General features: G+C 40.7%; 1 protein-coding gene across 3 annotated transcripts in view; it reads right to left on the reverse strand.

The window, feature by feature from the left end:
• Positions 1-26662, reverse strand: part of TOM1L1 (target of myb1 like 1 membrane trafficking protein) — a 50362-nt gene that overhangs the window by 14373 nt on the left and 9327 nt on the right. Inside the window, exons 4-8 of one of the 3 annotated variants that reach the window (XM_090257354.1) lie at positions 23026-23175; positions 22155-22280; positions 20583-20687; positions 19239-19355; positions 6793-6926 (exon numbers count right to left, since the gene is read on the reverse strand). In XM_090257354.1, the coding sequence (XP_090113480.1) occupies positions 6793-6926; positions 19239-19355; positions 20583-20687; positions 22155-22280; positions 23026-23175 (632 nt within the window). The remainder of the gene's footprint in view (positions 1-6792; positions 6927-19238; positions 19356-20582; positions 20688-22154; positions 22281-23025; positions 23176-26662) is intronic. The other 2 variants (XM_090257357.1, XM_090257356.1) reach the window with 2 other exon arrangements.

Raw genomic sequence — 26662 nt, forward strand, 5'->3', positions numbered from 1 at the left:
CACAGCAAGAAAATAACAGTTTGTTGTTGTTGTTGGATGAGGTTGTGGAAATTCTATTTTCTAGCCAGTGGGTCAGCAGCAAAGTTAACAGCCTGGGCTTTCAACAGGCATCTGGGGTTGTTGGTTAGGTGGGGACATTTCTGTGGAATAAGCCCTGAACCTGGGGCATCTGCTGCTATTTTGGGTAGACTGTGTTGAAATTGAGTTGAATTTTAGGAACCCAGCTGGTACCCCATAAATTTCTTGTTGGTGTGGGCCACCCCCCTCAATCTTGATATTGGTAGCAGAACCTATATACATTGGAATTTTAATGTCCAAGTATTCCAATGTCCTTGGGTGCCAGTTCTAAAAATGGTTTTGCCCCTCCAGATTTTTCATTTTTTTTCTCCATTACTTCTTTTAATCTTCATCGTCCCTTCTCTTTGTTGAAGGGCTCAGAGGTTTGGCGTTGCTTGAAAACGGAAAACTATTTAAAATAATAACAATTCCATCACCTAGAAATGGTCCCTAATCATTTCTATCACCTGAGAAATGGTCCTTAACATCATAATGTATTTCCTTCCAGTATATTTTTCTGTAAGTTAATCTATTTTAAACTTAGATGAAATTATATTTTATATAATTCTGTATCCTAATTCAATTAATTTGCAAGTACTTTTTTGTTATTCAGAAATACAATTTTTAGTGGTTGCATATTTTACCTTATGAACATATCACATATTTAACTATTCTTATTATTCTCAGATATTTAAGGTGTTTCCAATTTTGCCATTATAATTTCCCATAAAAATTCAAATACATTTATTGAAGTAGTATTTGATACCTACTAACAATACTGACCTTTTATAACTTTTAAAAATTTTATGCTGCTTGTACACTGGGGGTAAAGGAGGAGCAGTGAAATAAACACACAAATAAAATAAAGTAAAAGTTTAGGAAGAATAGTAAAGTTGAAGGTAGAAGTCAAGGTTCAAGTATCAGCATTATTATCAAGTAGCTATATGACCACTGATGTTTCTTCCTGATCCTCAGTTCTCCATCTGCTCAAAGAAAATAGCAATATTTGAACCATTTCCTCAGAAAGTTATTCTCATCGGCAAGGTATCAGTAGATGATACAGGTGGATGAATGTGGAAATGCTATACAAACTAAGACTTGCCTTAAAAACATGGTATTAATACTATGACACACTGACTCTGTGAACCTAAACACTTTAAAGTCTAAAAGCTTACAGTGAATTGGAACATGTACTTGGTTTTAAGGACTTTTCCCTGTCTAAAATACATGTTTTTGTTTTTTTTCCCATCTACTTATGACCTTGGCCTCTTGCATGCTAGTTAGTTATGCTGGGTCTGAACACCCTCCACAGGTCAAGCCTTGAATAACAAATTTCCACTTCCTTATCTGCACAACTATTCCCGGGACATAATGAGTGGGGACTTCTGGGGATGTTGGAATACGGTGAACGTATTTTGCATGTGGGATAGATGTGCATCTTTGGGAACCAGGGGACAGATTGCGATGGGCAGAATGATGCCCTCCCCCCCCCAAATATCCACACCCTAATCAATAGAACAATGGATATGTTTGGTTAGATGGTTAATAGAAAGAAGGTGGCTAGCGAGCTGATTTCAACATGGAGATTATCCTGGAGATTATATGGATGAGCCTAATATAATCACTAATGTCCTTAAATGTGGAAGAGGGTGGCAGAAGGGGAAGCAAGAGTGATATGATGTGAAAAGGACTCAACTAGACCAGGGTTCCCCAACTCTCCATCGGTGGCCTGTTATGAACCGGGCCACACAGCAGGAGGTGAGCAGTGGGCAAGCAAGCAAAGCGTCATCTGTATTTACAGCTGCTCCCATCGCTCACATCACCGCCTGGGCTCCGCGTCCTGTCAGATCAGCAGTGGCATTAGATCCTCATAGGAGCGCAGACCCTCCTGTGAACTGCGTATGTGAGGGATCCAGGTTGAGAATCTAATGCCTGATGACCTGAGATGGAACTGAGGCGGTGATGCTAGCGCTGGGGAGCGGCTGCAAATACAGATTATCATTGGCAGAGAGGTTTGACTGCACAGAGACCATAATAAATCTGTTGCTTGCAGCCTCATATCAAAACCCTATCAGAGAGTGGCAAATGACAAGTAATCTGCATCTGGTGGCAGGTATAAAGCCACCCCCCTCACCCCACTCCAGTCCATGGAAAAATTGTCTTTCATGAAACCAGTCCTTGGTGCCATAAAAATTGGGGACCACTGAGCTAGATGATGTTGGCTTCCAGGATGGAGGAAAGTGGGGGGGGGGGTCGGGGGCGGGGGTCACGAGCCAAGGAAAGTGGGAAGCTTCTAGAAGTTGCAAAAGTTAAGAAAACAAAAGAGGAGTCACTAGGGCCTCCAAAGAGAAATGCAGCCCTGCCCGCACCTTGACGATAGCCTGGTGAGACTCATTTCAGACTCATACAGAACTGTAAGATAGTAAATTTATGCTGGTTTAAGCTAAGGTTGTGATAATTTGTTATAGCAGCTATTGGAAACTAATACACCAGATGTATCTCTTCTAGAGACAGGGATCTCTCTCCAAATCTTAAGACTCGGTGTTTCTGTCTCACAAGTGCCTGCAGTTGCTTTTGGCCCACATGGTTCAAAGCTGAACCAGAATGAGCCGTTCATGGAAGGAATCCAATATCCTGATAGCTCGACCAAATAAACATACATCCCCTTCAGAGGAAGATTTTAGTCATTGGTCTTACGGTTTGTAACAGAATTCTCCAAAATGAAAACCAGAAGGCAGCACTCTACTGAAAACCATGTGGTTTCCCTTAGATATTTTCCAGCTTACAACGATTTATGCCGCAGAAAACAAAAGGGCAAAGGATTGGGAGATTGTTCAGAGCGGAGAGAACATGGATCGCGGGGCTCCCAGCCTCAGTCGATGCCCTGTCCTCTCGTCATCCAAAGGGCTGCTGTCACTGATAGGCGGTAAATACAAGATAGTGAGCAAAGAGCTTATTTCAGAGCTACTGGTTTTACTTCATGGATTCTTTTGGTTCATTCATGATCAGTGTGGGGGGGGGGGTCTTGTCAAATTAAAATGCTCAGTGGGATGTTAACAGAGAGGAGGAAGACAAGAAATTAAATTTAATGAGTGTCAGTGTGCTAGCACACTCCCCTGGGTGCTTTTATACATGTTATCTCATTTAATTTCCAAAAGAAAACCCTCCAAATAGGTAGTATTATCCTCTTTACCAAACAGGAAAAACAACTTAAGTCTTAGAAAATTTAAACATCTTGTCTGAAATCATCAAGATTTGATCCAGGACTACTCGGTCACTGCCCTCATTCCTCATCGGCTAGTTAGAAATATGGTCACTGCACAATTCCATATCGCCAGTAATTCGCAACAGAGATGGTGCTCCCCAGGGTGCCTCCAAATGCCCTCTTAGGAGGAACACGCTGACATTTAGTGAGGAGGGAGAGAGAACGCTGTCCCACCCAAATGCCAAATCCTCTCTAACTAAGAAACACAGATCGAGAAAAGTGTGGGGATCTCTGAAGATACAAAATTTCTACAGTAGGTAGGTCTGGAAAGAGATCAGGGGACTTGTCTGGAGCTCTGTTTTCAAACTGAGGAAAAAGCCACCTGTCACCAAAGCACGCTGCAGCTTGTTGGGGCTGGGCTCTGGGTGCATGCGCTCTCCCCAGGTCTATGGCACTTCCCCGTATTTTCACAAATTGTACCTGCTCTTGCTTTGTTCCTTGTTTAGTCAACTTCCACTCTTTCCAGAGTTCTCAGATTAAAGGGCACTTCCTCACAGAAGCTTCCTTCTCCCAATTTGGATTGGGTCCCACTGTGATTCTCACCAAACAGACCTCCTGTACTTTCGTTTCACAGCAGTTATTTCAATTTCCAAGTGTAGATAGTTATGATTTAAGGTGGTTTCCTACTATAAGATTATAAGAATACTTTTTCTGATGAATGAATGAGTTAGAAATAACATAAATGCCTAATAAGTGAACTGTGAGAGAAACATGGGCCATTATGAGCATGCAGCTATTAAAAATAATGGTTTCCACCCTGGCCAGTGTGGCTCAGTTGGTTGGGCATCATCTGGCAAAGCAAAAGGTTGCCAGTTCAATTCCTGGTCAGGGCATGTGCCTAGGCTGTGGGTTCAGTCCCTGGTCAGGACATATTATGAGAGGCAACCCATTGTTGTTTCTCTCCTTCTCTTTTTCTCTCACCTCCCCTGTCTCTCTCTTAAAAAAAAAAAAAAGTTTCCCAAAAGTGTTTAAAAACACAAGATACACAAAGACTTGTTATATAGTAAATAAAATCAAGGAAGAAACAAAAGTATGTGTTCTCTATATAAATATAACTATTAAAAAATTGGGACTAAAATATTAGTGATAAAGTTACGAGTATTTAACATTTTTCCCTTTGTTCTTTTCTGAATGAAAAAAAATTTTTTTTTAATCTATGTTCATATAAAAAATTTCCTGAGACTTTGGACCAAGATGGAGGCCTAGGCTGACATGCTCTGTCTCCCTCCACACCTAAGAAGGAATACAACTACCACAAAAACAGAAATAACCAGAAGTTCCAGAAAATAAATGGAAGTCCAATGTATGAAGTTATAAACAAGTGGTGCTCGTCCAGATGGGTAGGATGGGTGAAGGCGAGGTGGAGAAGTCAAGCTGTGCTGTCTGCGGTGGCAGCACTGGTGATGGCAACGGAATGGCAGTAAGCGCAGACACCCATATTAAAGGGGAGGCGAGAAGCACCTGGGAAGCACCCCCGGCTGCAGACCAAATCCATCAGCTTGCAATTCCAACACCGGGGAAGGCAGACCTCCACTGCCTTGGACTGTGAGGCCCAGAGTGGGTGGGGATGAAAGAGGAGGCTCCTGGTCTCTCAGTGTTTCACTGTTAAAGAGTAAATGGCAGGAAGCCATCTTGGACCCCCACCCCCACAGAAAATGCCACAGTGTGGTGAGAAGGGTCGCCCGGTTGTAACGACTGCATGGGGCTCTGCCCCCTATAGTGTAGGAAGTGTGACAGCCCCACCCAGGAAACAAAGGTAAACACAAAACTGCCAGAATGGCACAGATCATGATAGAGATCCCGGTAACACAGCTGACCAGACAGCAAATATCTAATCTAACGAAGCAGCAGATAGGAAATCTTTCTGAGGCACAGTTCGGAGCTTTGGTTATATGAATGTTTACAGACCTAACAGCAGATCTTAAACAAGACGGGGAAGGAATGAATGCTAATCCTGCTGAAATGAACAAAAACACATACGAAACTAATGGTGAGGGAAAGAAAACCAGGGATCAAACCAACAAATCGGAACATAGGGAAGGAACAAACAGTCAACCAGTGCAGAAAGAGGAAACGAAAAATGAGGAAAATGCGGAGAGGCTCAGAAACCTATAAAATAGCTATAAGTGGGCCAATATCTGAATGATAGTGTTTCCAGAATGTGAAGAACTAGAAATTGAAAAATTATGTGAAAAAATAATGAAGCAGAACTTCCCTAACCTGGGGAAGGAAATAGACTTACGGGTCCAGGAAACACAGAGAGTTCCAAAAAAAATGGACCCACGGAGAACCACACCAAGACACATTATAATCAAAACGTCAAAAATTAAGAATAAAGAGAGAATCCTAAAAGCAGCAAGAGAGAAGAAGAGAATTATGTACAAAGGGGTCCCAATAAGACTATCAGCTGGTTTCTCAAAAGAAACTCTGCAGGCAAGAAGGGACTGCCAAGAAATATTCAACGTAATGAAAAGCAAAAACCTACGACCACGATTACTCTATCCAGTGAAGCTGTCATTCAGAATAGAAGGGCAGAGAAAGTGCTTCCAGGACAAAGTAAAACTGAAGGAGTTCATTAGATCCAAACCACTGTTATAGGAAATGTTAAAGGGACTTGTTTAGGAGAAAGAGAATCAAAACTATGAACATTAAAATGAAAACTGTATCACAACAACCAACAACAGAAGCTAGGGAACCGAAACAAAGGCAAACTAAGTAGGCAACGAGAGTGGGAAAAGAATGATAGGTACGGAGAACATTATGGGGGGAGGTCAGCAGGGAGGAGGAAGGGGGGAAAGGGAGGGAGATGGTACAGGAATTAAGAAGCATAGTAGGAGGGAGTGGAGTAGACAGGAAGATGTTAAGAAGAACTATATGCACAACCAATGGGCATGGACTAAGGTGGGGGGGACAACTGGAGGGAGGGAAGTCACTGGGTGGAGGGGAACAAAGGGAAAAGAAATTGGGACAACTGTAACAGCATAATCAATAAAGCATATTAAAAAAAATTTCTTCACAGGCTGCTCTAGTTTTTCATAGACTATTTTCTCCATATAAAATATTCTCCCCTCTTCTCTTTTCGTATTCTTCTCCATCTCAAACTTACGGTCAATTTCACTTTCACTGAGAGTCTTTGTTTATAGCATTTCATCTATTTGAGAGCCTACAGTGTGCTCAGTGAAGACAATGTTCAGTGAATAAAATCCAGGTCCCACTCATAGGTTAGGGGTATACGCAGCCTGAGAGTGCCCAACAATGCTCCTAGCACTGCTTATTCTTGTAAGCCATATCACAAGCTCCCAGAAGGCCAGGACCAAGATCCCTTATATTGGGAGGAAGGCAGCCTTGTTCCAAACTTGTTCTTGATCTTCCTGAGTGTTCTCCTTGTAGGCATTCTAATAGCATGCTGAGTAACCTGGTGGTGAAACTAGACTTGGAGCAGGGCTGGAGAGGGTGCACCGTCTGCTCACCTCTCGTATCCCAGGATGGCATTATTCAAATCCTCGTTCACTTGAATGAGCTCAACAGTTATGTCTTCATTCTCCACCACCACAAGCAGGTCCATGATCCGCTCCTGCATCTCTCGACACGTCTTATAAAGTTTCTGTCCAAGAAAGGAGAGAGATTTCTTTTTCCATGCTTAAGAATGTTCTATAAAGACAACTGATTCACCAATCTGTATACGCCTATGATCATCTCCCTCTACCTTGAGAGACCTATGGGCGATTCTCAAGTATTTAACTATGGACAGCTTATCCTTCCTCTCAGAGGGCCATGAGTTATAAATGATTGTAGTTTACTCTAAAAATCAAAATAGGTGTCATAAGAACAAGCTGCAGCAGGACTAGAAATTAGAAACAGAGTGTGGGAATTCAAGATGGACTGCTTATTAGCTATACTGTTAGGGGGAAAAAAATCACTTGTTTTCTAATTCTCAATTTTCTCATTTGATAAATGAAAATTACACTACTTGCCACATCTATCTCAAGGGTTGATGTTAAAATCAAATGAGATGTACATAATGAGGACCTCGATAGCTATAAAGTATGATGTACAACATAAAATGCTATTGTCATTATTAGAGATAGTGGAAGAAAGAATTAGCTCAAATACATTTATAGCAACATGATTTTCCTATTATGTTTCACTTAAATAAACATTTAAAATGTATAGCTACAGCATCATATTCCAAGAGAAATTGAACCAGAATTAAAAATGAGTCACGGATAATATCCTTATTTGAATAACCTAGTATCCTTGTAGTCAGCTACTGCTCCACTCCCCAAACCAACTGTTGCCCGAAAGCCTCAGAGGCACCTATAGCAGACTTCCTGATTCAAGATCTCTTTGGCTGAGGGCCTGGGAATCTCCATTTTTTAAAAACATCCCAAGTGTTTCTTATATACAGTATTCCCTCACTTAGTGCAGGTATTACGTTCTAGACCCCCCCGCGATAGGTGAAAATCCGTGAAGGAGGAACCTTATATTTATTTTAGTATTTATATATATGTTAAGGCTTTATAAATCCTCCCACACACTTACAAACCATTCCCAGTCCCTTATGAACCTTTTCCACACTTTTATAAACGCTACTTATGTTCTTAAACATATTCTACACTCTTAAGCCTACGTAACTTTAACAACATACATATAGAGTACCACAGAATCCTGTGATATAGCGAAAAATCCGCTATAAATAATTAAATATAATATTTTTAAAAATCCCGCGATATAGTGAGGCCGCGATAAGTGAACCGCTATATAGAGAGGGACTACTGTACACTGACATTTTAAAACTGCTGCCCTACAGCTTACTTCCTCCTAAGCAAACCTCCAAATGAGCCTGAGGAGCAAAAACTGATAGCAATATTTCTTCAAACCTATCTTGGCTGGAGTTTGTCCATGCAATAGTATATTAACATCAGGCAAAAACGCATAGGGATGTTTCTCTTTTCGAAATGAAAGCAGCAGAACTCGTTAAGTCACCCTACTGTTACATTATCTAATATCCTTCCTCTTAGGAAAGACCCACCGAAAAACTGACGCTTTACAAAACCATTTAGAATCTCAAACTATCTATTACAAGGCTCTGACAGGAAATCTCTAAATAAGTAAATCAAACCATTACCAACTGGCATTTAGACTCAGAGGTAAAAGCCACCACTCTCTACAAAATCATAACGAAGATATTTGCAAGATAAAGGGGAATGAGAAGCAGGGAAACAGTGAGACAGACAGATTGATGACAGACTCTGGGTTTTACACCTGCAACGTGCAGCCAGAAAACTCTCCTATTTGCTAAATAAATACTTGGCCTCTATCGGCAATGTTAACCAACTTTTTTCTTAAAGGTCCACATATTAAAATATCTTCTGCCTTGCCGGACATATGTTCTCTGTCAAAATGACCCCCACTGTTCATAATAACAGGAAAGCATCCATAGACCAAATGTAAACAAAGAGTTGTGGTCCTATCCTAATAAAACCAAGACAGGCGGCAAGCTAGGTTTGGCTCACTTATGGCTCCTGGTATAGAGCAAAGAGAAGAGACTTTAGACTCAATAGACCAAAGAACTTTCACATATGCATAACTGACATGAGATTTAGTTACATTTTAGTTTCAGGGTTTTTTTCTTTCCCATCTATAAAACAAAGATAACACCGATATTTTCGTAGGACTGTTGTCAGAACAGGTGATGGTGTAGTTGAAACCCCCATGTTTGGCATACAGTGGGTAATCGATAAATGTATTCTGGCTGTGTAAGGCGATATCACTAGGAGATTAACTAGGTTATTAATGCTCTCCTGTAATATTCACACCACTACCCAGGACCCGATACACAAAGGAAAGAATTCAGAAGAGTATTTAATCCTCTCTCCTTGATGAATGAGAACTTTTCTTTCATTCTTTCATTTGTGAGTATACAAAAATTATTCTTCCTGCTCACTGGCAGTCTTGCTAGAGCAGCGCCAAGATCGAGGAAATACAATGGCTGTTAGAGGACTGCGATGAAAAGAAGTAGAAATTAATCTAATTAATTTCAAATGAATTTGCGACCAACATCCATAGCTTCTTGATCCCCCTCCCCCCACCTCCGGTTACATGAAGACCCTCCCTTTGCCCTCTGGAAAGACAGATGGAATGGAAACATGAAAGGAACGTCAGATCTCCCAGCAGGTTTGCAAAGCAGAATTTGAAAAACCTCTTCAAAGCCAGCCCACTCTGATCTTTGCAATTGATGTCTGCCTCTGAGGAGGGCCAAGCCACCTGCAAACAGTGGAGATCAAGCACCATGGACCAAAAGGACAGGTCAGAAGTTCCCCACAGCAGGCACCTGCAGGGCTGTGGATGTGGGAAAGCAAGGGGTTGTGAGCAAAAAAAAAAAAAACACACAGGAACAGCTGCTGGTATGTATGTCCAGCACGGAGCCCTTGGAATTGCCTTCCTTTATACCCTATCAAAGCCAAGGCAGGCCTCTAGCTTAAAGTGAATTGAACAATCAATTCAAAAGTCTTTGGAGCAAAATGAGAAGCTCATTAACAGCTTCCTCTTCTGGCACCCAGACAGCTTCTCCTCCTCCATAGAGTGCTCAGGAGTTAAGGAAGGAGATCCCTCTGCACTTTCAACTCCAGCTCTGATTGTGCTACGTTTACCCACACAGGGCAGCTCAATACAAAGAAAATACAAGGTGCCTTCGAAAAAGTAAAAACAGGAAGAAATGTGTTTACTTGAAAGCCTTCTCTAGAAATAATATCTCCTTGGCAATACTCCTATTATCGGCCCAAACCATATTTCCTTTCTCCCTGGGCACCGCACCCAGGCTGCAAGAGACCCAGAGAACATGTCTATCTGCTCAAAGTAAGACCCCCACCCTAAAACTGAACCTTTCCCAGCCTAACTTACTCATGTAGTCTCTTTTGCCTTATGTAGGCCTCAGTGAATAAATGAGAAATTAATCCTCAAGATAATCCTCAAGAAGATCATCAGTTCATTAGAACCCTTCTGACTTTGTCCCAACTATAAATATTGTCTACACTTTTAAAAATCCTCACTTGAGGGCTTTTCTTTTTTCTTTTTTTTTCATTGTTTTTAGAGAGAGAGGAAGGGAGAGAACCATTGACTGGTTGCCTCCTATACATGCTCAGAGCAGGGATTGAACTCACAACCTAGGCATGAACCCTGACTGGGAATCAAACCTACAACCTTTCGGTTACAGGAGGATGCTCCAATCACACTGTCCAGGGCAAATATTGTCAACATTTAGCTTACCAAAAGTCTTTGTCTTCAGTAACTTCTTAGCCCTTCTTTTGTCCTAAATCATTAATTCTTCAACAAAGAGAATTGGTCTATTCAAGATACATATAATGAACTCACTTATAAACTCTAGAGTACAAAGCTTATAATCTAAATATGCATAGTTGTATGGATTTAAAAGTATAGGACTTGGTAATTGCCTTCTAGTTGCTTCCATCCTAGAGAGCTAACATATACCCACAGAAAAGACAATAGGTTAGCCATCTATACTAGAAAGTTAATCCTGGGTTCAACATGAGAAGCATGGTAGAATGGATAGAACACAGGCTCAGGAGAAGGCAATTCTCACTCCAGCTCCATCCCCTGCCACTGTGTGAGCAAATCAACCCCTTTCTGAATATGCAGCCATACCTATAAAGGAAGAAAAATGGTCACAATGACATCAAAAGTCCCTTCCACTCTTAATTACATACAAGCTTCTGAATAGTAAAGAAAGTAAGAGTGATTGGGGAGGATGACTTTTTATTTTCTTCTCAGTTTTTTTTTTCCCTCAACTGCTTATAAATTACTCTCACAGGATCAAGTTTTATATTCACATGATTTTAAACATCTCTAATAAGTTAAGAGTAAGGTTTTCTCTAGGTCATACTTTCAAAATCAGAGCTCACTTCATTCTGCAGAAGATCAAAACATTCTATTCTTTCATTGTCCTCCTGGGGCTGGGAAAAAACAAGATAAGAAAGAGTAAAATGGGAGGTAGCAGGGAAAGTCAGCTATTCAAGGTCAGAGTAAGGTGATCCAAAGCCAAGTGTACAAGGCCAAGAAAGCAAACGCCAAGAACACATGCAGCAACATTTCATTCCTGTGACCAGAGCAGACACTCTTAACTCATCACAAGACTTATTAGATTGAATGCAGCCTCAGAACCTTTGTACTGTACTCCACTATGGCAAGTAAAAAAAAAAAAATCCAGTCTCGTTCTCCCCCTTCCCCGCCACAACCCCTGTAATGAAGTTCGTAGTCCACAAGCAATATAGTGCGGGGAAAGGTGTTTACTATGCAAAATAGTTTCACTGCCTACTAGTCTAACAAGATCTAATTGTTGGGCATGGATTGGAGAACAGACTGGGGATTCCAAGTAAGGGCACTGGATATCGGATGTAAGGCAACAAGCTGGAACCGCTGCTAGGAGGTCAGTACCAATAGACAAAACAGGAAGCAATTCCAAGTTTAGAGGTTGGTTGAAATGTTAATAAATTGCATTAAGATAATGATCAGTGGCAAAGCGTCTACACAAGACAGGCCAAGGAATTTTTGAGTAGAGATTTCTTCTATGTGCTGAATACCTTTCTTTGTCCTCAGATGCACTGTCCACCCTCTTCGCCCTGCTCTGTGCCCTGGGGACTGGCCTGGAACACGTCCCCAGGTCCCCTGCCCTCTCCCTTCTGACTGGGTTCAGCAACAGGACACGGGCAGGAAATGGGAGAAGGGAGGATAGTGAGGTCTAGATATTTATTCCTTTCATTTCTTTCACCAAAAGCACCACTATGCTCAAGGCTGCCTTTTCCACTTGATTTTTTCTTTTGGGTTCTGGCCAAAGTCCCCTCTTGCCTATTGAGGGATGTCAGTAAATAGCCCAGGGTACTGAACTACCTCCTGTCATTCCTCTGAATCCTGTGATATCTCACTAAATAGTACATTGACTAAACTCTTCAAATGACCCAAACTGAGCACACTATCCATTTAATAACTGATAAGCCCTATAAGATATGAAAATGCAAAGTATTATAATTAAAATAGTAAATAGCAACACAAGAATAGACAAATCGATCAAACAAAGGGAACAGCTTCTGGAAAAACATCCTTGTATTAATTCTAATTAGAAGAGACAGTATGAATTGTTAATAATGTTATCTAGGCAAGCAGCCATCTAACTGAAAAAAGTAAATGAAGGTCAAGTCTCTTAACTCATATCAACAGCAAAGATTTTAATTTTAAACCACATAAAATCTAGGTACAATCCATGAACATATTAAAGATATTTTTATTGAGTGATTACATCATACCAGGGGCTTGCTCTGGGAGCCAGAACTTGAGCAGTAGAGAAGGCAGGCCTTGTGGAGCTCCCATCCTAATAGACAAAGCAGCTGAACAAAAATTCAAGAAAAGTGCCAGAGTGCTAGCTGGAGAATGAAATCCACACTGTGACAGGAAAGTGGCTGACTACAGAGTAGGGAGTCAGAAAAGACATCCCAGATTGGAATGATGAAAAAAAACTGGCCATTAGAAGACAGGGTGGCATGGGAGTCAAGGCTGAAAACAGTTCCCCAGACAGAATGAACTCAGGGTGTCCGAGAAATTCCGAGAAATAGGAAGGTGGCCCATATGGTCAGACCCAGGAGAAGAACATGGGCTGTGGATAAGAGCAGATATTCAGTAATCAGATGTTTCCCTTGCCCTTGAGATAGGTCATAAAACATTATCTCCAGTTAATGACTTATTATGGGCAAGACCCCTAATTTATATTTTTTAAGGGACAGGTAAAAGCTTCTCATGAGTCTACAAGGTCTTGATTGGCCTTCAGCTCAAAACAATTCATGTGCCAAAGTGGCACATTTTGGGGGAGGCCTGTTCTGATCCCCTACACCTCCATAAAAGTACATAAACTATGGGGTTTGAAGAGCCCCATAGCTCTTCATGGGGCAGGAGGGCGGTGCACCCCAACTCCATGGGGGCAGAACCCTTCTGGACCTCTTCATCTGCTTAGTCACTTGTATCCTGTGTAATATCCTTTATAATAAATCAGTAAATATACGAGTTCCCTTGCATTCTATGAGTCATTCCGGCAAATTATCAAACCCCAGGAGGTTTAGGAAACTCCTGATCTATAGCTGGCTGGTCAGAAGTACAGAAGGCCCAGCCCTGCAGTGAGCATCTGAAGGGGCAGTCTGTGGGGGCTGCGCCCTGACCCTGTGGAATCTGATGTTAACTCCAGGTAGCCAGTGTCAGAACTGAGACGTATGGTTGGCCAGCCAGCCGGTGTAGGAGAACTGGTCCGGGTAGTGCTGGTATGAACAGTAGAAAACCAAAGGTTTCTTTTCACTCTATAACCAAAAAGGAAAACGGTGTCTCAGCCTTGACTTTCAGGAAGAGAAGGAAAATAAGTATTTTTCCTGAGAATTCTAACAGCCTTATTGCATCATCATTGCTAGGAATGAGACTCCCTGCCTTCCAAGTTTAAAGTCCCTAGTGAATGCTGGTCCTTCTCCTCCTGACTGGTGAGGCTCCTTGGAAACCCCCAATTAATTGGAGGACAGTCCTTTTTCTCTGTCCTTTACAGTGTGAACAAAAGAGGGTCTATGTAACAAACCTGACAAGCTTAGGGGGACACATAGCAGGCCTGACAAGCTCAATGGCCACAGGGACCACAGAGAAGGGTCTGATCATTCCTAACTGGGCAGGCCACAGCGGGCAGTCCCATCCCAGGCCTCTAGCTTCTTTAGCAAAGGTCAACCTTGACCTGAAGTGAGCTCTGTCCATTGTTCTTATTGCATCTAGGATAACACCTTTGAAACATCAGAGCAATTTTCTTTTCTAGACCACAGAATCCTTCATTGTTATCTTATTTCCTGAATACCATCTCTATATAGCGTAACTGTTATTAACCACCCTGTACCCACCAATGTAAAAGAATCATTTCTCCATTTTGCTTTGTATCCATTCCTACTGATTTCCCTGCTATATTTTTTGCCCACCTTGTTAATCTACTACCAATGCATTTCATGTACTTTCCTTACATTTTCTCCTTTGATTCTAAATGCAGGAAAGAAACCAGAAAACTGCCATTCTCTGAAGCATTTTCTCAATCTGTTAAGATTTTGTTTCTGGGCATGTCTTCAAAATTTTGCCTCAAATAAACTCTTATAATACTTTTGTATAGGCTAGACATTCTTTGGTCAACAACAGCCACACCGGAAATTCCCTGCTCCTAAAGTTAGCAGCTGTTTTCATCTTCATGTGTGTATCCAAGGCCCATGCAATTTTACTCTGACTTTGGGGTCTGTATGGCTTCTTCTGGAGAAAGTCACTTTGGAAGGGTCTCTTTTGCCTGGTGAGGCTGTGTGGGTTCCTCCACTAGTCTGATCTCACCTACATTATGGGACACTGAATCTCCTCACTATTCTGGTCTCCTGATGATCTGTCTCGGCCCTTCCATAATCCGGGGGAGTTTACTCGTATTTTCCTATTTCTTCTGTTATTTCACTGAGATTTGGGGAACAAAGAGGAGATATGTTTATTATTTTCATGAGCTTAAAAAAACTGTGGTGATTAGCTCGTTTTGGAGAAAGAAGTAGATGTATGTTTCACAACTCACAAAGCTACCTTCAAATACTTTTATTACTTCTTCACAGATGCACTCCTATCCTGAGACTATGCCCTTGGGATGCTCAATGCCAGTGAGCCCTCACTGCCTTCCACCTTGATGTCTCAGCCAGGCTCATGCCAAAGCTCCCAAAAGAGCCTTGGGTTCCATGGAGAAAGCTAGGCAGGGAGATAACATTATGTGGAGGTTCAGATAGATGTGAGAGAACCCCTGAAAAAGTACTAAAGAATTACTTCATTTCTCCATAATCTATCTTTGCTGACTTCATTTTTAACATCCTTGTATCAGGTAGGCTCCTTGTCCTCTGTTTCCATAGAAGATTTCACCAATTCTTTCAGACTGACAGTAGTGAGATAGAATAGTGTGATATAAGAAATGCAGATTTGGTCTTCAACTCCAGTTCCTAGCATAGACATTCAAAAACCCTTGGAATTTTGAGTGGCAGAAGTGAAGAGCATTTTGTCATTCATAATAAGCTCCCTTCAACCTTACTAGAGTTTATGCTAATGAGGTGACTCTTGGAAGAGGGGACGCTTGTTGCCAGAAAGACCAACCTTGTGATCAGAGGGCGGGCACTTTCACCCAGTCCTGACCTCCGAGGAGAGGAGAGGGGCTGGGGATTGCTTCAATCACCAATGGCCAGTGACTAAATCAACCATGCCTACATAATGGAATCTCTCCAAAAACTTGGCGTTCTGAGAGCTCCTGAGTCAGCGAACACATCCAGGTTCCAGGAGGGTTGTAAACCCCAATTCTGTGGGGACAGAAGCTCCTGATCCATCCAGACCTAGCCCTATGTACCTCTTCATCCGGCTTTCAACTGCATCCTTTGTAATAAACCAGTAACAGGAGGAGTCAAGTATTTCTCTGGATACTGGGAGCCATTCTAGCAAATTATTGAGCCTGAGAAGAGGGTGTGGGAGCCCCTGATTTTGTAGCCCAGTGAGACAGAAGTGTGAGTAACCTGTGGGCATACTACTTGTGATTGGTGTCTGAAGTGGCGGGTAATCTTGTGGGACTGAGCCCTTAATCTGTGGAGTCTGTGCTAACTCTGCATAGCTAATGTCAGAACTGTTTAACTGAGGGAAAAAAAAAAAAAAACTCACACAAAGGTGTCAGAAGAGTTGTGAGCAGAGAAATAGTTTTCTTTATAGGGTTATTTAGATTACAAAAAAAAAATTAAATATTTGTCAAAAGAATTTAAGAATAGCACTCCCCACACCAGATGTCCAGTGTTTTTAAGGAAAAGCATAGAAAGAAAAATAAAGTTACATATTCAATAGGCTCTGTAAACAAGCTGATCTGATGCCAGAACGCATTCAACTTGAGTTGGCCATGAGCAGTATTCTAATGTTGATTTACAACCCAAGTCTCTTTACTATTCAAGGCAACACACAGCCCTGAGCTCCGGCATCAAAACAGCAACCAACAAATGAGCATTATCCTTGAAAAACTCAATCAAACATCTGCACCCAAAGACTGACAGAAAAAGCCATCGCAGTGTACCCCAGGACGGCCTAAGCCATAAAACTGGATTCACATATTTAAATGGAGGGTGGCAATTTTTGAAAAATATCTGCCACATACCCTTTTACTTAGATATTTAATTTTACATTTTAGTTTAACACACTGTTAAACATCACAAGTCACAAAGTTTATATCTGTAAAAGGCTTCCATTGTGGATTGTTAAAAAAGAATACTAGAGTGCAACTCTAATAATTAATTTTAACCTCCTATGTAAATAGGATATAATTTTTGTTTATTGAGTATCATCTGAACTCTTCCTTTTACACATCCATAAACTAAGTCCCATGACAGTAAATGACTAGCCCAAGGCCAACAACCCCAAGAATCCTTAGCAAAATTGTACAGTGTTCCTAAGGAAAATATTCTAAAGGTAATATACTTAATGCCACTGATGTAAAATTCTGATTGGTTTCTCTCAAGGTACATTACTCTGATGTTCTGTGGGATATTAACAGATACTCAACAAATGGGGATTCTTCAGTTAAATTAGTTTCTAAGTGTTGGATTAAACACAGACTCTTAAAGCCTCTCCTACACGAATGGGTTTTATGAACCTCCAAGGGGAAGAATAAAGTAGGCAATTGGTTTTGTAAACTTACTTGACCACAGATGTCATTTCCCCATTAGACTGTAGCAGAAGGTGAATAGAAAATGCTGTCTTAAACTGTGTCCTAGAGATTTTTCCTGCTTGCCCAGAATGTATCATGTCACTGTCACTAGAGGCATCTTTCTAACACTGTATCTGACTACACAGTCCTTCAGATGGCTTCCTTCCACCATGTGGGTTAACCTCACTCTGGCATGGCATAAAAGGCCCTCAATAACCTGTAAAGACCAGAACTTAGCAGTCTTCACCAGGAACTTGACCCTCCCACGCTGTGCTTTTAAATTCTCTTCTCATCCCTAAGTGCCTGACAGACACCACGAACTCAAACCCATTAATAATGGGAGGACGCGGAGCGGAGTTCCTTAGAGGTATGGCTTACTCCCGAGTGGTCCCTGGAGTTAAGTTTGCAGACATATAGCTGGAGAAATGATCTCTCTCTCTCTTTCAATAGTCTTTTAAAAACATGAAAACTATTCTGAGTTCACAGACAACACCAAAACAGACGGAGGCCTGCATGTGGCCCACCGGCCAAGTTGCTGGTTCCTGCACTAGAGGACGTCCAAGACTGCCCACCGTGTGCTCTGCTGCAGAACGTGAGACCAAGGCAGGATGCTCTGTGCCTGGAGATGGCAGAGGCAGAATAAGATGGCACGAGGGGCAGCTGCTAGACGGCTTGGCTGAGGTCCTGCCGTGAAACAACCAGGCCAGACAACGCCTGTTCATGCCTCTCTGCCAATGTGAGACTAGACAGCTGAGACAAGGTATCTGGTTTTAGGTGGGAGCCATGCTTGAGACAGAAACATAGGGAATTATTTCCAGTTGCTGAGAGCATTCAGAGAAAGTAGAAAGCATACAACTCAGAAAACAGGCTACAAAGATATCCCACTCAGCATCACCCAAGGCCAGTCCCACGTACTCGGAAAACAGTATCAAGCACAAGCTACAGCAACCGCATCTTCGCCTCGGTGTGCAAGAGCCGAGCCGCGGAGAATGCAGACCAACCGCCACAAAACGGAAAGCAAAAATGAGCTCCCCATCAGCAATACAGCCAGATACGTGAGGAACACAAGTGAAAGAAGTGATGAACAAAAGACTCTGCACCCCAAAAGGGAAAATCCATAGAGAACGTGCAAGAGCATCCTTAAAAATAATTCCTGTCCTTGGAAAGATAAAAGGAGGAAGCACATCTATGAAGAAACAAAAAGCACTGTTGGGCGAGGAAATTTTTACAATTTGTTTCCCTAAGAAGCAACGATTAAGAAAAATGTTATTTACTAATGCCCTAGGAAATTAAAGGAAAGATAACAAAGAAAAATCTAATTGGAATCTGAGAGAAGTAGACATAGAATAAGGTTCTTAACTTACTGGGGAAGCAAGATTTATAAACTGATTTTTGTTCCAACTGCTTCTAAAATTAGTATGTTAAAACTTAAAATTGATAATCAGAACAAACCATTAGAGGGAAAAGGTAACGGGCATGGACTTACAGACATAGCAAAGGGTCTGGGAGGGCCACTGCTCCAGTGACAATGAACTAGCTGCTTATGGTGCCGTCTCCTGCTCACAGAGGGCTGCGTGCACTGCCCACTTTTTCCTCCAGCCTGAGTACTGTCTTCCTCTGAACCTTTCCAAACACCTTGCTCCCGACCCTCATCCCACCGCATGAGAAACAAATTTCTATCCTAGCATCTATAACATGCCATTAAACCGTGGTTTATAAGACCAGTGTGTTCACTAGACATAAGTTCCTTAAGGGCCAGGACAGCCTCCACATTTCTGAGTCCTTTACCACATTGCAGTTACTCGATGTTTGTTGAATGGCTGAATATAGAGGCAACTTTCTTTACACATTTAACACTGTTAGCGACTAATAAGAGATTGTATATGAGCAAGGCTATTAAGGATTAAATTAGGTAAATTATTCATTGCAAAAGGGCAAGGAGCATGTCTAAATTACTTTTACATTTCTGAAAAAGTCCCTCTTGCATCTTTTTTTATTTTTTGCTAAGTTTAAAAATCAATTGAGGACGCAGGAGAATGGACTTGATAGACAATGTGAAGGTGCCTTCCACCTCTAAGGCTCTAAGTTTAGAGAATAATTTTAAAAGACACTTGGACTGATTGCCCAGAAATTATATTCCACCTGCAGAAGCTCTATGTCTTCATGGTTTTCAGATCCAGGAATATTCTCCATCAATATGGCGGACATCACCTTCACATTCATCTTCACCATATCCAACTCACTGAGCAACTTTCCGATCTGTGGGGAGCAACACAGCCACCAGTCAGTACGTGTCACACATAAAGAACGGCTACATTGCTTCCTTCTCCTAGCGGACACTTACTGGAGGAGAAATTGTTTTTGTAAAATTTAATATTTTCAATTTTCTGTTTTAATAAAAAATATATTTATACATTTTACAAATGTGTAAACCATCACCTAAAAGGACTTAAAGATGTCTTGTAGGGGGAAAAATTGGGACAACTGTAAAAGAACAACAATAAAAAAAAAGGCAAAAAATATGTACTGAAAAGATAAGCTTAGAAAAAGAGATCTCTTGTAATAAATCCAAAAATATGCTCTAGAAACGTTAAAAATAAAGGTAGAAAAATCAGATCACGTACAATATGGAGAAGAGGGAGGGTGCCTCTACCAGAGACCCAACAGAATGGAAAATGTTAATCTGTGTTTCTTGGCAACCAATGGGGGGAAAAAAAATCAATAAAGGTGTTACAGTTCTCATGGTATTAGCAAAAGAGTAATCAAGAGAGAAACACTCTTTTTTCTCATTCCTAGATTAAATTCTAAGAGAAATTAACCGCATGGATTTTTATATAATGCTGAATAAAACTAATACCAATTCTTCAATGATAGTTCCCTTAAAGGAGGAGAGAAAAGATCTTCACACAAGATGGGGCAAAAGTAGGTTCACAACTGTGAGTACACGAAGCACAGAGTTTATTGCATTATTATTTATTAATTATTGTATTCTTTTTCATAGGAAGAACCATTAGCTTACTTTTGCCCCACCCTGTATAAGCATTGCTCATCTGGACCTTTGAGAAATACATATAGACAAACAAGTAAGTGTAATTCAGTTAGCACAGTGAATACTAGTGATAAGGCTACTGCTTACTGAGGTTTCTGAAATCGTGTTTGGACAGTCCTATCAAAAACAATAAAAATGAGCTAGTTGACACAAGATCCATTTCACAGCCCAACCTCCACAGAGACACAAAAGCTACTAGCCAAGCAGAAATGTGAAGAGCTCGGGCTTTAGGGCCAGAGAGAATCCATGGGATTAAGTTCACTTAGAATTGAACCATTGTAAGTCACACAGTATCACTAAGCTCCAGGCCCCTCCTCTGCAAAATGAGGGTAACAATGCATCCTCACCTCATAACACTGTTAAAAAGGATAAACTGCATACTAACTGCTTAGAACTTAGAAAAAGTCATCAATAAATTTAGCTGTTGCTATTGTTACCTGTTCTGGGACCAATGTAATAGTCATATTCTTGGGAACAATTACAGAAGAAAGAGCTGGTGCAGTAGGAACAGATGTTGGTGGATTTGATGAGATCTGAGTCATCTATCAATATGAAACATGAAAGTATTATTTAACATTTATTATTTACATAAACACTCCCCAGCCCAATTTTTTCCATTCAGATGACTCAATCACTTTCTCCCAACCAAAGCCCAGGTTAGAGGGTGTTAGCCCGGAGTGCACCATCCGGTGTCCAACCTGCTCGGCATTTTGAAAACAGTACTAAGCAAATGGTATGCCCATCATAGAGTACACAGTCAATAAAAGGTGGCTATTATGGTTATTAACTGATTTAAAGTGTAATAAAATGTTGTGTTTTTTTTGTTTGTTTGTTTTTTTTAACCAAAGGTCTACAAGACAAACTGCCATGAGAGATTACTGCTATCCTCTTTCTGGGTTGTTAAAAACAAATGGTAATTTAATTTGAATCGAGTCTCTTTAAGCCACAGCTGGCAAAGCATCTCCTTTTCCACCAGTGAACACCTCCCTGAATAAATGCTCCTTTCCCAACCTTTGGCAGAGAGCCCAAGCACAAGGCTGGAGGCCAGTGTTTCTCAATACAGATATGCAGAAACATCACCTGGAAATCTTGCAAAAATGAGATTCTGATTTAGTCCAGGAAAGACCAAAGATTATACTCCAAATCACACTTTGAGTAAGTAGCAAGATTCTAGACGACTACTATACTGTGCCTTGGAGGAAAAACCAAAAGAGATATGGTGGGTAGGCTCATGGGCAGATAAAGAATGGGGCAGAAGCAAATAACTACACAAGCAGAAGAGTTGGCCCTCAGACAAAGCTTCCATGGAGACTTCTGGTATTGCTTATTCCACCAAGACAGGACTCACCAATCTACAGAAGGAAAGAACTACTGTTTTTGTATTATAGAAATCATAGAAAGGGGATGAATGATAACTGGCCGCTCAAAGTGTCATAGTTCAAACCCTTGAACATTATTTGCAAATGGGAGAATACATGTGAATATCTAGAAACTCTCATAGACACAGTATTAATAATAAACAACAAGCATATTAAATGACTACCTAAAGTAAACAGCCTTGTCTAGCATCCATCCTTTCTTTTGAAAGCTTCCCTCTCCTGTACTATAGGCCAATGATTCCTTTCTGGAGCCGGGTTGGTTCAGAGAGCTTCCTTCTCCCAGACTTTTTGACTTGGAATCTGAAAAAGCTAAAGCTATTACATGAAAATTTGGAAGCTATGTTATCCACTGTGTGGAAGAAAATGGTCTGCAGTGAGAGAGGAATGAAGCTGATGATCATACAGAAGTAGACAAGTAACATGGCATTTGAGTGCTTGGTTCACAGTTGTTCAAAAGATCCAGCCAACACCAATGAGCTCGTGATTTAGTTATTCTAGGAGACACTGCAATAGTCTTCTAATAAATTCATCTTTTTGCTTAAGTTGAACAGAGCTAGGATTTTCCCTTTCGATGAGAAAACATCCATGTAATATACTAACTTTACATTAGTCAAAGAAGAGACTTCTTACCTCTTGTCCTGCTGTCTCTGCCTCTGCATCGGAAGGCGGAAAGTGAACACCTTTCTTAAGCAGGTCAAGGTACACTTCTTTCACTTCACTTACATCCACACCTCCTGGGAAACCCTGTGACCAAGTCTGAAAAGAACAGCAAAAACAAAACACAATTCTTTAAAAAAAATTTTTTTTTATTTTAGTTTTTCAATTACAGTTGTCCCCTTTTCCCCTAATTTCTCTCCCCCACCCAACCCACCCCCTCTCCTGCAATCATATCCCTCCCCGTTGTCCATGTCCATGAGTCTTTTACAAAACACAATTCTTAAGCTGGTCACAGGAAATGAGAAAGTGACAATTAGGGACCTTACTCAGAAAAAGAAAGTTACTTTTGAACGCCAAGGACAAACTGCACATTTTCAGAGACTAGAATAATAATGTAAAATATTTTCAATCATCAGACTCCCATGCCTCAACATTTTAATGAAACCCTGGAATAGATACTAATTGATTGTTTTTTATTATATGAAATTGACAATTAATAGACATATTCTAAAATAGTAGCTATTTTGTCAAATAACTTTGAAAATAGTCTGTTATCTACTCTAGACATAGTTTTCATATCCACAAAATGAAGCATACATCTCACTCCCTTTCTTACCTGACATAGATAAAATAGACACAGAAAGCAGGAAAAATGACTACAAATTCTTTAGGGGAAAAAAAGGCACTGTCCAATGATAAAAATGTATTATTACACAGAAAATAAGACAGTGAAGTGCTTTCTGGCTCAATCACGGGTTTGGAAAAGATCACTAAACCAATTGGTATGTCATTAAATCTCTAATCATAGAAGTTTACCATTCCATAAAGCATACAAGAGGCTTACCTTAATAAAATTCAAAATTCTATTCTGAATGTTTAATGGCAAGTTGTATTTGGGATTCAGCAGCTTAGCTAGACTATCTTTAATGAATTCCTTCTTCACAATCAGAGATTGGAAACTTGGACCACAGTTCTGCATGCACATGTCAATAAGCTAAATTAGAGGGGGGAAAAAAAAAGACACACTAAATTTCTTTGGGAAAACCACTTTGTAAATATAAAGTAAAAATTGCTAAGTAACAATTTCTCCCAGCATTCTAATGAACTAACAGAATTTAGTGTCTACTAAAACATATGGCAAAATGTTAGGTTCTGGGAATGTTAGGAAGTATAAGGAATAATGTAACTGCTAAGAGCAGTGATTTTCAACATTTTTCATCTCATGGCACACATAAGCTAATTACTAAAATTCTACAGCACGCCAAAAAATATATTTTTTGCCAGTCTGACAAAAAATAGGTATAATTTTGTTTGATATACAAATAATAATAGTAGTAGTAGTAGTAATAATAATAATAATAATAACCTACCCTTTTTGCTCCAAAGTGCCTTTTTAAAAAATCAGGTGCCTATACTTGTATATAAGGATTCCTGATACCAAAAATTAACCAATCAGACACAACCTTATTATGTGATGTGACCAATAAGATGCAACTCCATCATATGACCTATGTATTTATGATTCAAGACAGGGAATTCACACTGGATGGCTATTGCTGTGTTGGCTGCCATCACTTTTTTATTTGACAGTCTAAGGGAAAAAGGTCAGTGCCTCTGACTAGTCAGGTAGTGCATGTTTTAAAAATTCCTGCCGCTTAGATGATAGACTTCTTACAAGAACATTAATAATAATACAAGCTACTAAATAGAAAGTAGAAACAAAACACATTGGCTATAGTCAGGGTAATATTTGTTCCAATTTCCAGGAAGTCCTGGTTTATGCCTGTTGCCTTGGCTTTATTAATGATACCCTCTTTCTCGGTCAAAAGTATCCTGTTCTTCCCCAATAAATCCAATTAAAAGAAAGAATATTTAAATAAACAAACAAACAAACAGAAAGTGTCCTCATCTGGATGATAAATTACATAGTTACCCTAAGTTATAGACCCTTTTAGACATGTGTAATAATTTAGGGCCAGGTCGTTAAGACTTTTGGAAAAAGCTGGTCCTAAACTGGGCTCTGAAAAATAGTTAAGTGAAAATGAGTGTAGGGCTATATTCTAGGCATGTAAATAGTATTTACACACACACACACACACACACGACAAGGCATATGGGTTGTGAAAAGGAAAATCAGTACTTCGGTCTGTAGAGGCTTCTTTATGAGGCAAATTGGGGACTCTGAGGAGGTCAGGTAGATACCAAGTCTAGAGGAGAATCATGGAGAAATTTGTGTGGCACTGAAGGGTTCTTGTTAGTCTGTCACCTTCACATCTCTATCCTGAACTTGAGAGAAAGTTATACTCAGGACAGGTTTCCAAGCAGAACTGTACAAAGTGAATGGGAAGGTAAGAGAGCCTGGAATGATGGAGAAATCCAGCAGGAACCCACCAGCGCAGGCCTGATGCAGAAAGGCCTACACCAGAACGGTGTGGGTGCACGGAAGGAAAAGACATAACAATTAGGGAGGAAGACCTTTCAACAGCTGACTGTCAAAAAAAGATGATCGAAATTTACATTGCTGCCATTCTGCATGAGGCTGAGGATGCCCTGGATGGAAATCGGGAACTAGATGGGATGGTATGACTGATCTAGGGTAAAAATGATACATTTTGAGATTAAAAGTACTAGGGGCTGAATGTTTATGTCCCTCCCAAACTCACATGTTGAAGTTCCTAATCCCTAATGTGATGATATTTGGAGGAGGGGCCTTTGATAGCTAATTAGGTCATGTGGTTAGAGCTCCCATGAATGAGCTTAGTGCCTTTATAAAATGAAATGAGAGAGATGATCCCTCTGTTGGCCACGGGAGGATATACCAAGATAGTCATCTACAAGCCAGAAAGCAGGCACTCAACCAACACTGGATGTGCCAGCACCTTGATTTTGGACTTCCCAAACTGTGAAAAATAAGTATCTGTTGTTTAAGCCACCCAGTCTATGGTATACTTGTTAGAGCAGCCCAAGATGACTAAGACAGAAGGGACGGCAGGACATTCAAGTACAGATGCCTGGCTGAGAGCTGGGCACGCACAACTAGAGTCCAAGAGAGTGTTCAGCTAAAACTCAAGGCTGACTATGCTGAGCACAGCGGGGAATGGCTGCAACAATGGGGTTCACCTATTAGACTCATTTTATAAAGGCACTAATCTCATTCAAGAGAGCTCTACACTCATTATCTAATTACCTATCAAAGGCCCCTCTTCCAAAGAAAACTCAATTAAGGCAACTGAAGAGCAACCAAGAGAAATGGAAGCATAAAACAAAGAGAACATAATGTCGGTAAAGTCAAAACAGGGCAGTCTCCGGGAGGGTGGCGTGTCAACCAGTTAAGAATATGCACTGGTCCATGTTTCCATGCCTCTGGTTCTCCTTGGCTCCACTGTTTGCTTTATTCATTAGGAGACATGGAACAGACTGACAGTGGATGGGGGTGGGATAAGGGGGGAGGACGGGGGAGGGTCTGGTCAAGGAACTAGTATAAATGACCCATGGACATGGACAACTGGGTAGGCGTTGACTGTGGGAATGAGGGGGCAGGGAAGTAGAGAGTAATGGGGGGAAATTGGGACAACTGTAATAGAACAACAATAAAAAAAGAAATTAAAAAAAAAAGATTCTCTGGTAAGTGGAGGTGAGCAGAGGTGGGTAAGCGGTGATGGAAAGAGACTTTGCTGGGGGCACTGAGACTGCAACGCAGCATGCAGATGATGTTTTGTTGAGCTCTGCACCTGACACCTATCTGACTTTGTGAACCAACGTCACCCCAATAAGTTTAATACAAAAAGAAAAAAAAAAAAGAATATGGTCTGAGAAACAGGCAGCTAGGTTCATTGATTAGTGGGGTCCTTAGTTACCTTGAAAAAAAAAAACAATATTTAATAAAGAAACATGAGAAATCATGCTAAGAAAGGAGTTGGTATTGAAGAACTGCATGCAGAAAGCAAATTTCTAAAGTGATCTAAAAACGAAATTAACTCTCTAGTTTCCACGCTACTATCTCTTCTTGGGTTAGAGAGGTCACACCATTATGTGACGGGGACAGGAATAATCATCTCTGCAGGAAAAAAGCCCTGTAAATTGACTTGACATCACACTCTGTTTGCCATCACTTTAATGGCAATACAAAATGAAGAAAGGAAAGCTGTAGTTTTTTTCATCCTCACCCAAGAATATGTTTATTAATCTTAATGCACATGTGAGAGAGAGCGACAGAGAGAGAGAGAGAGAGAGACAGAGAAAAAGAAGGAGAGAGAAGGAGGGAAAGGGAGAGAAAGAGAAAAATCAATTGGCTTCCTCCCATACTGGGGATTGAACCTGCAACCTTTTGATGTACAGGATGATGCTCCAACCAACTGAGCAACCCAGCCAGGTCTGAAAGCGGTAGTTTTAAGGGCAACATAGCTAAGAAGGCAATCAGAGAATACAGAATCTGAATACACGTGGCTATGTGAAACATAGCGAAAACACTTAAGGTGAAG

The sequence above is a fragment of the Furipterus horrens genome, unplaced genomic scaffold (genome assembly GCF_987537825.1).
Source record: "Furipterus horrens unplaced genomic scaffold, mFurHor1.1.pri manual_scaffold_11, whole genome shotgun sequence".
NCBI lineage: Eukaryota > Metazoa > Chordata > Mammalia > Chiroptera > Furipteridae > Furipterus > Furipterus horrens.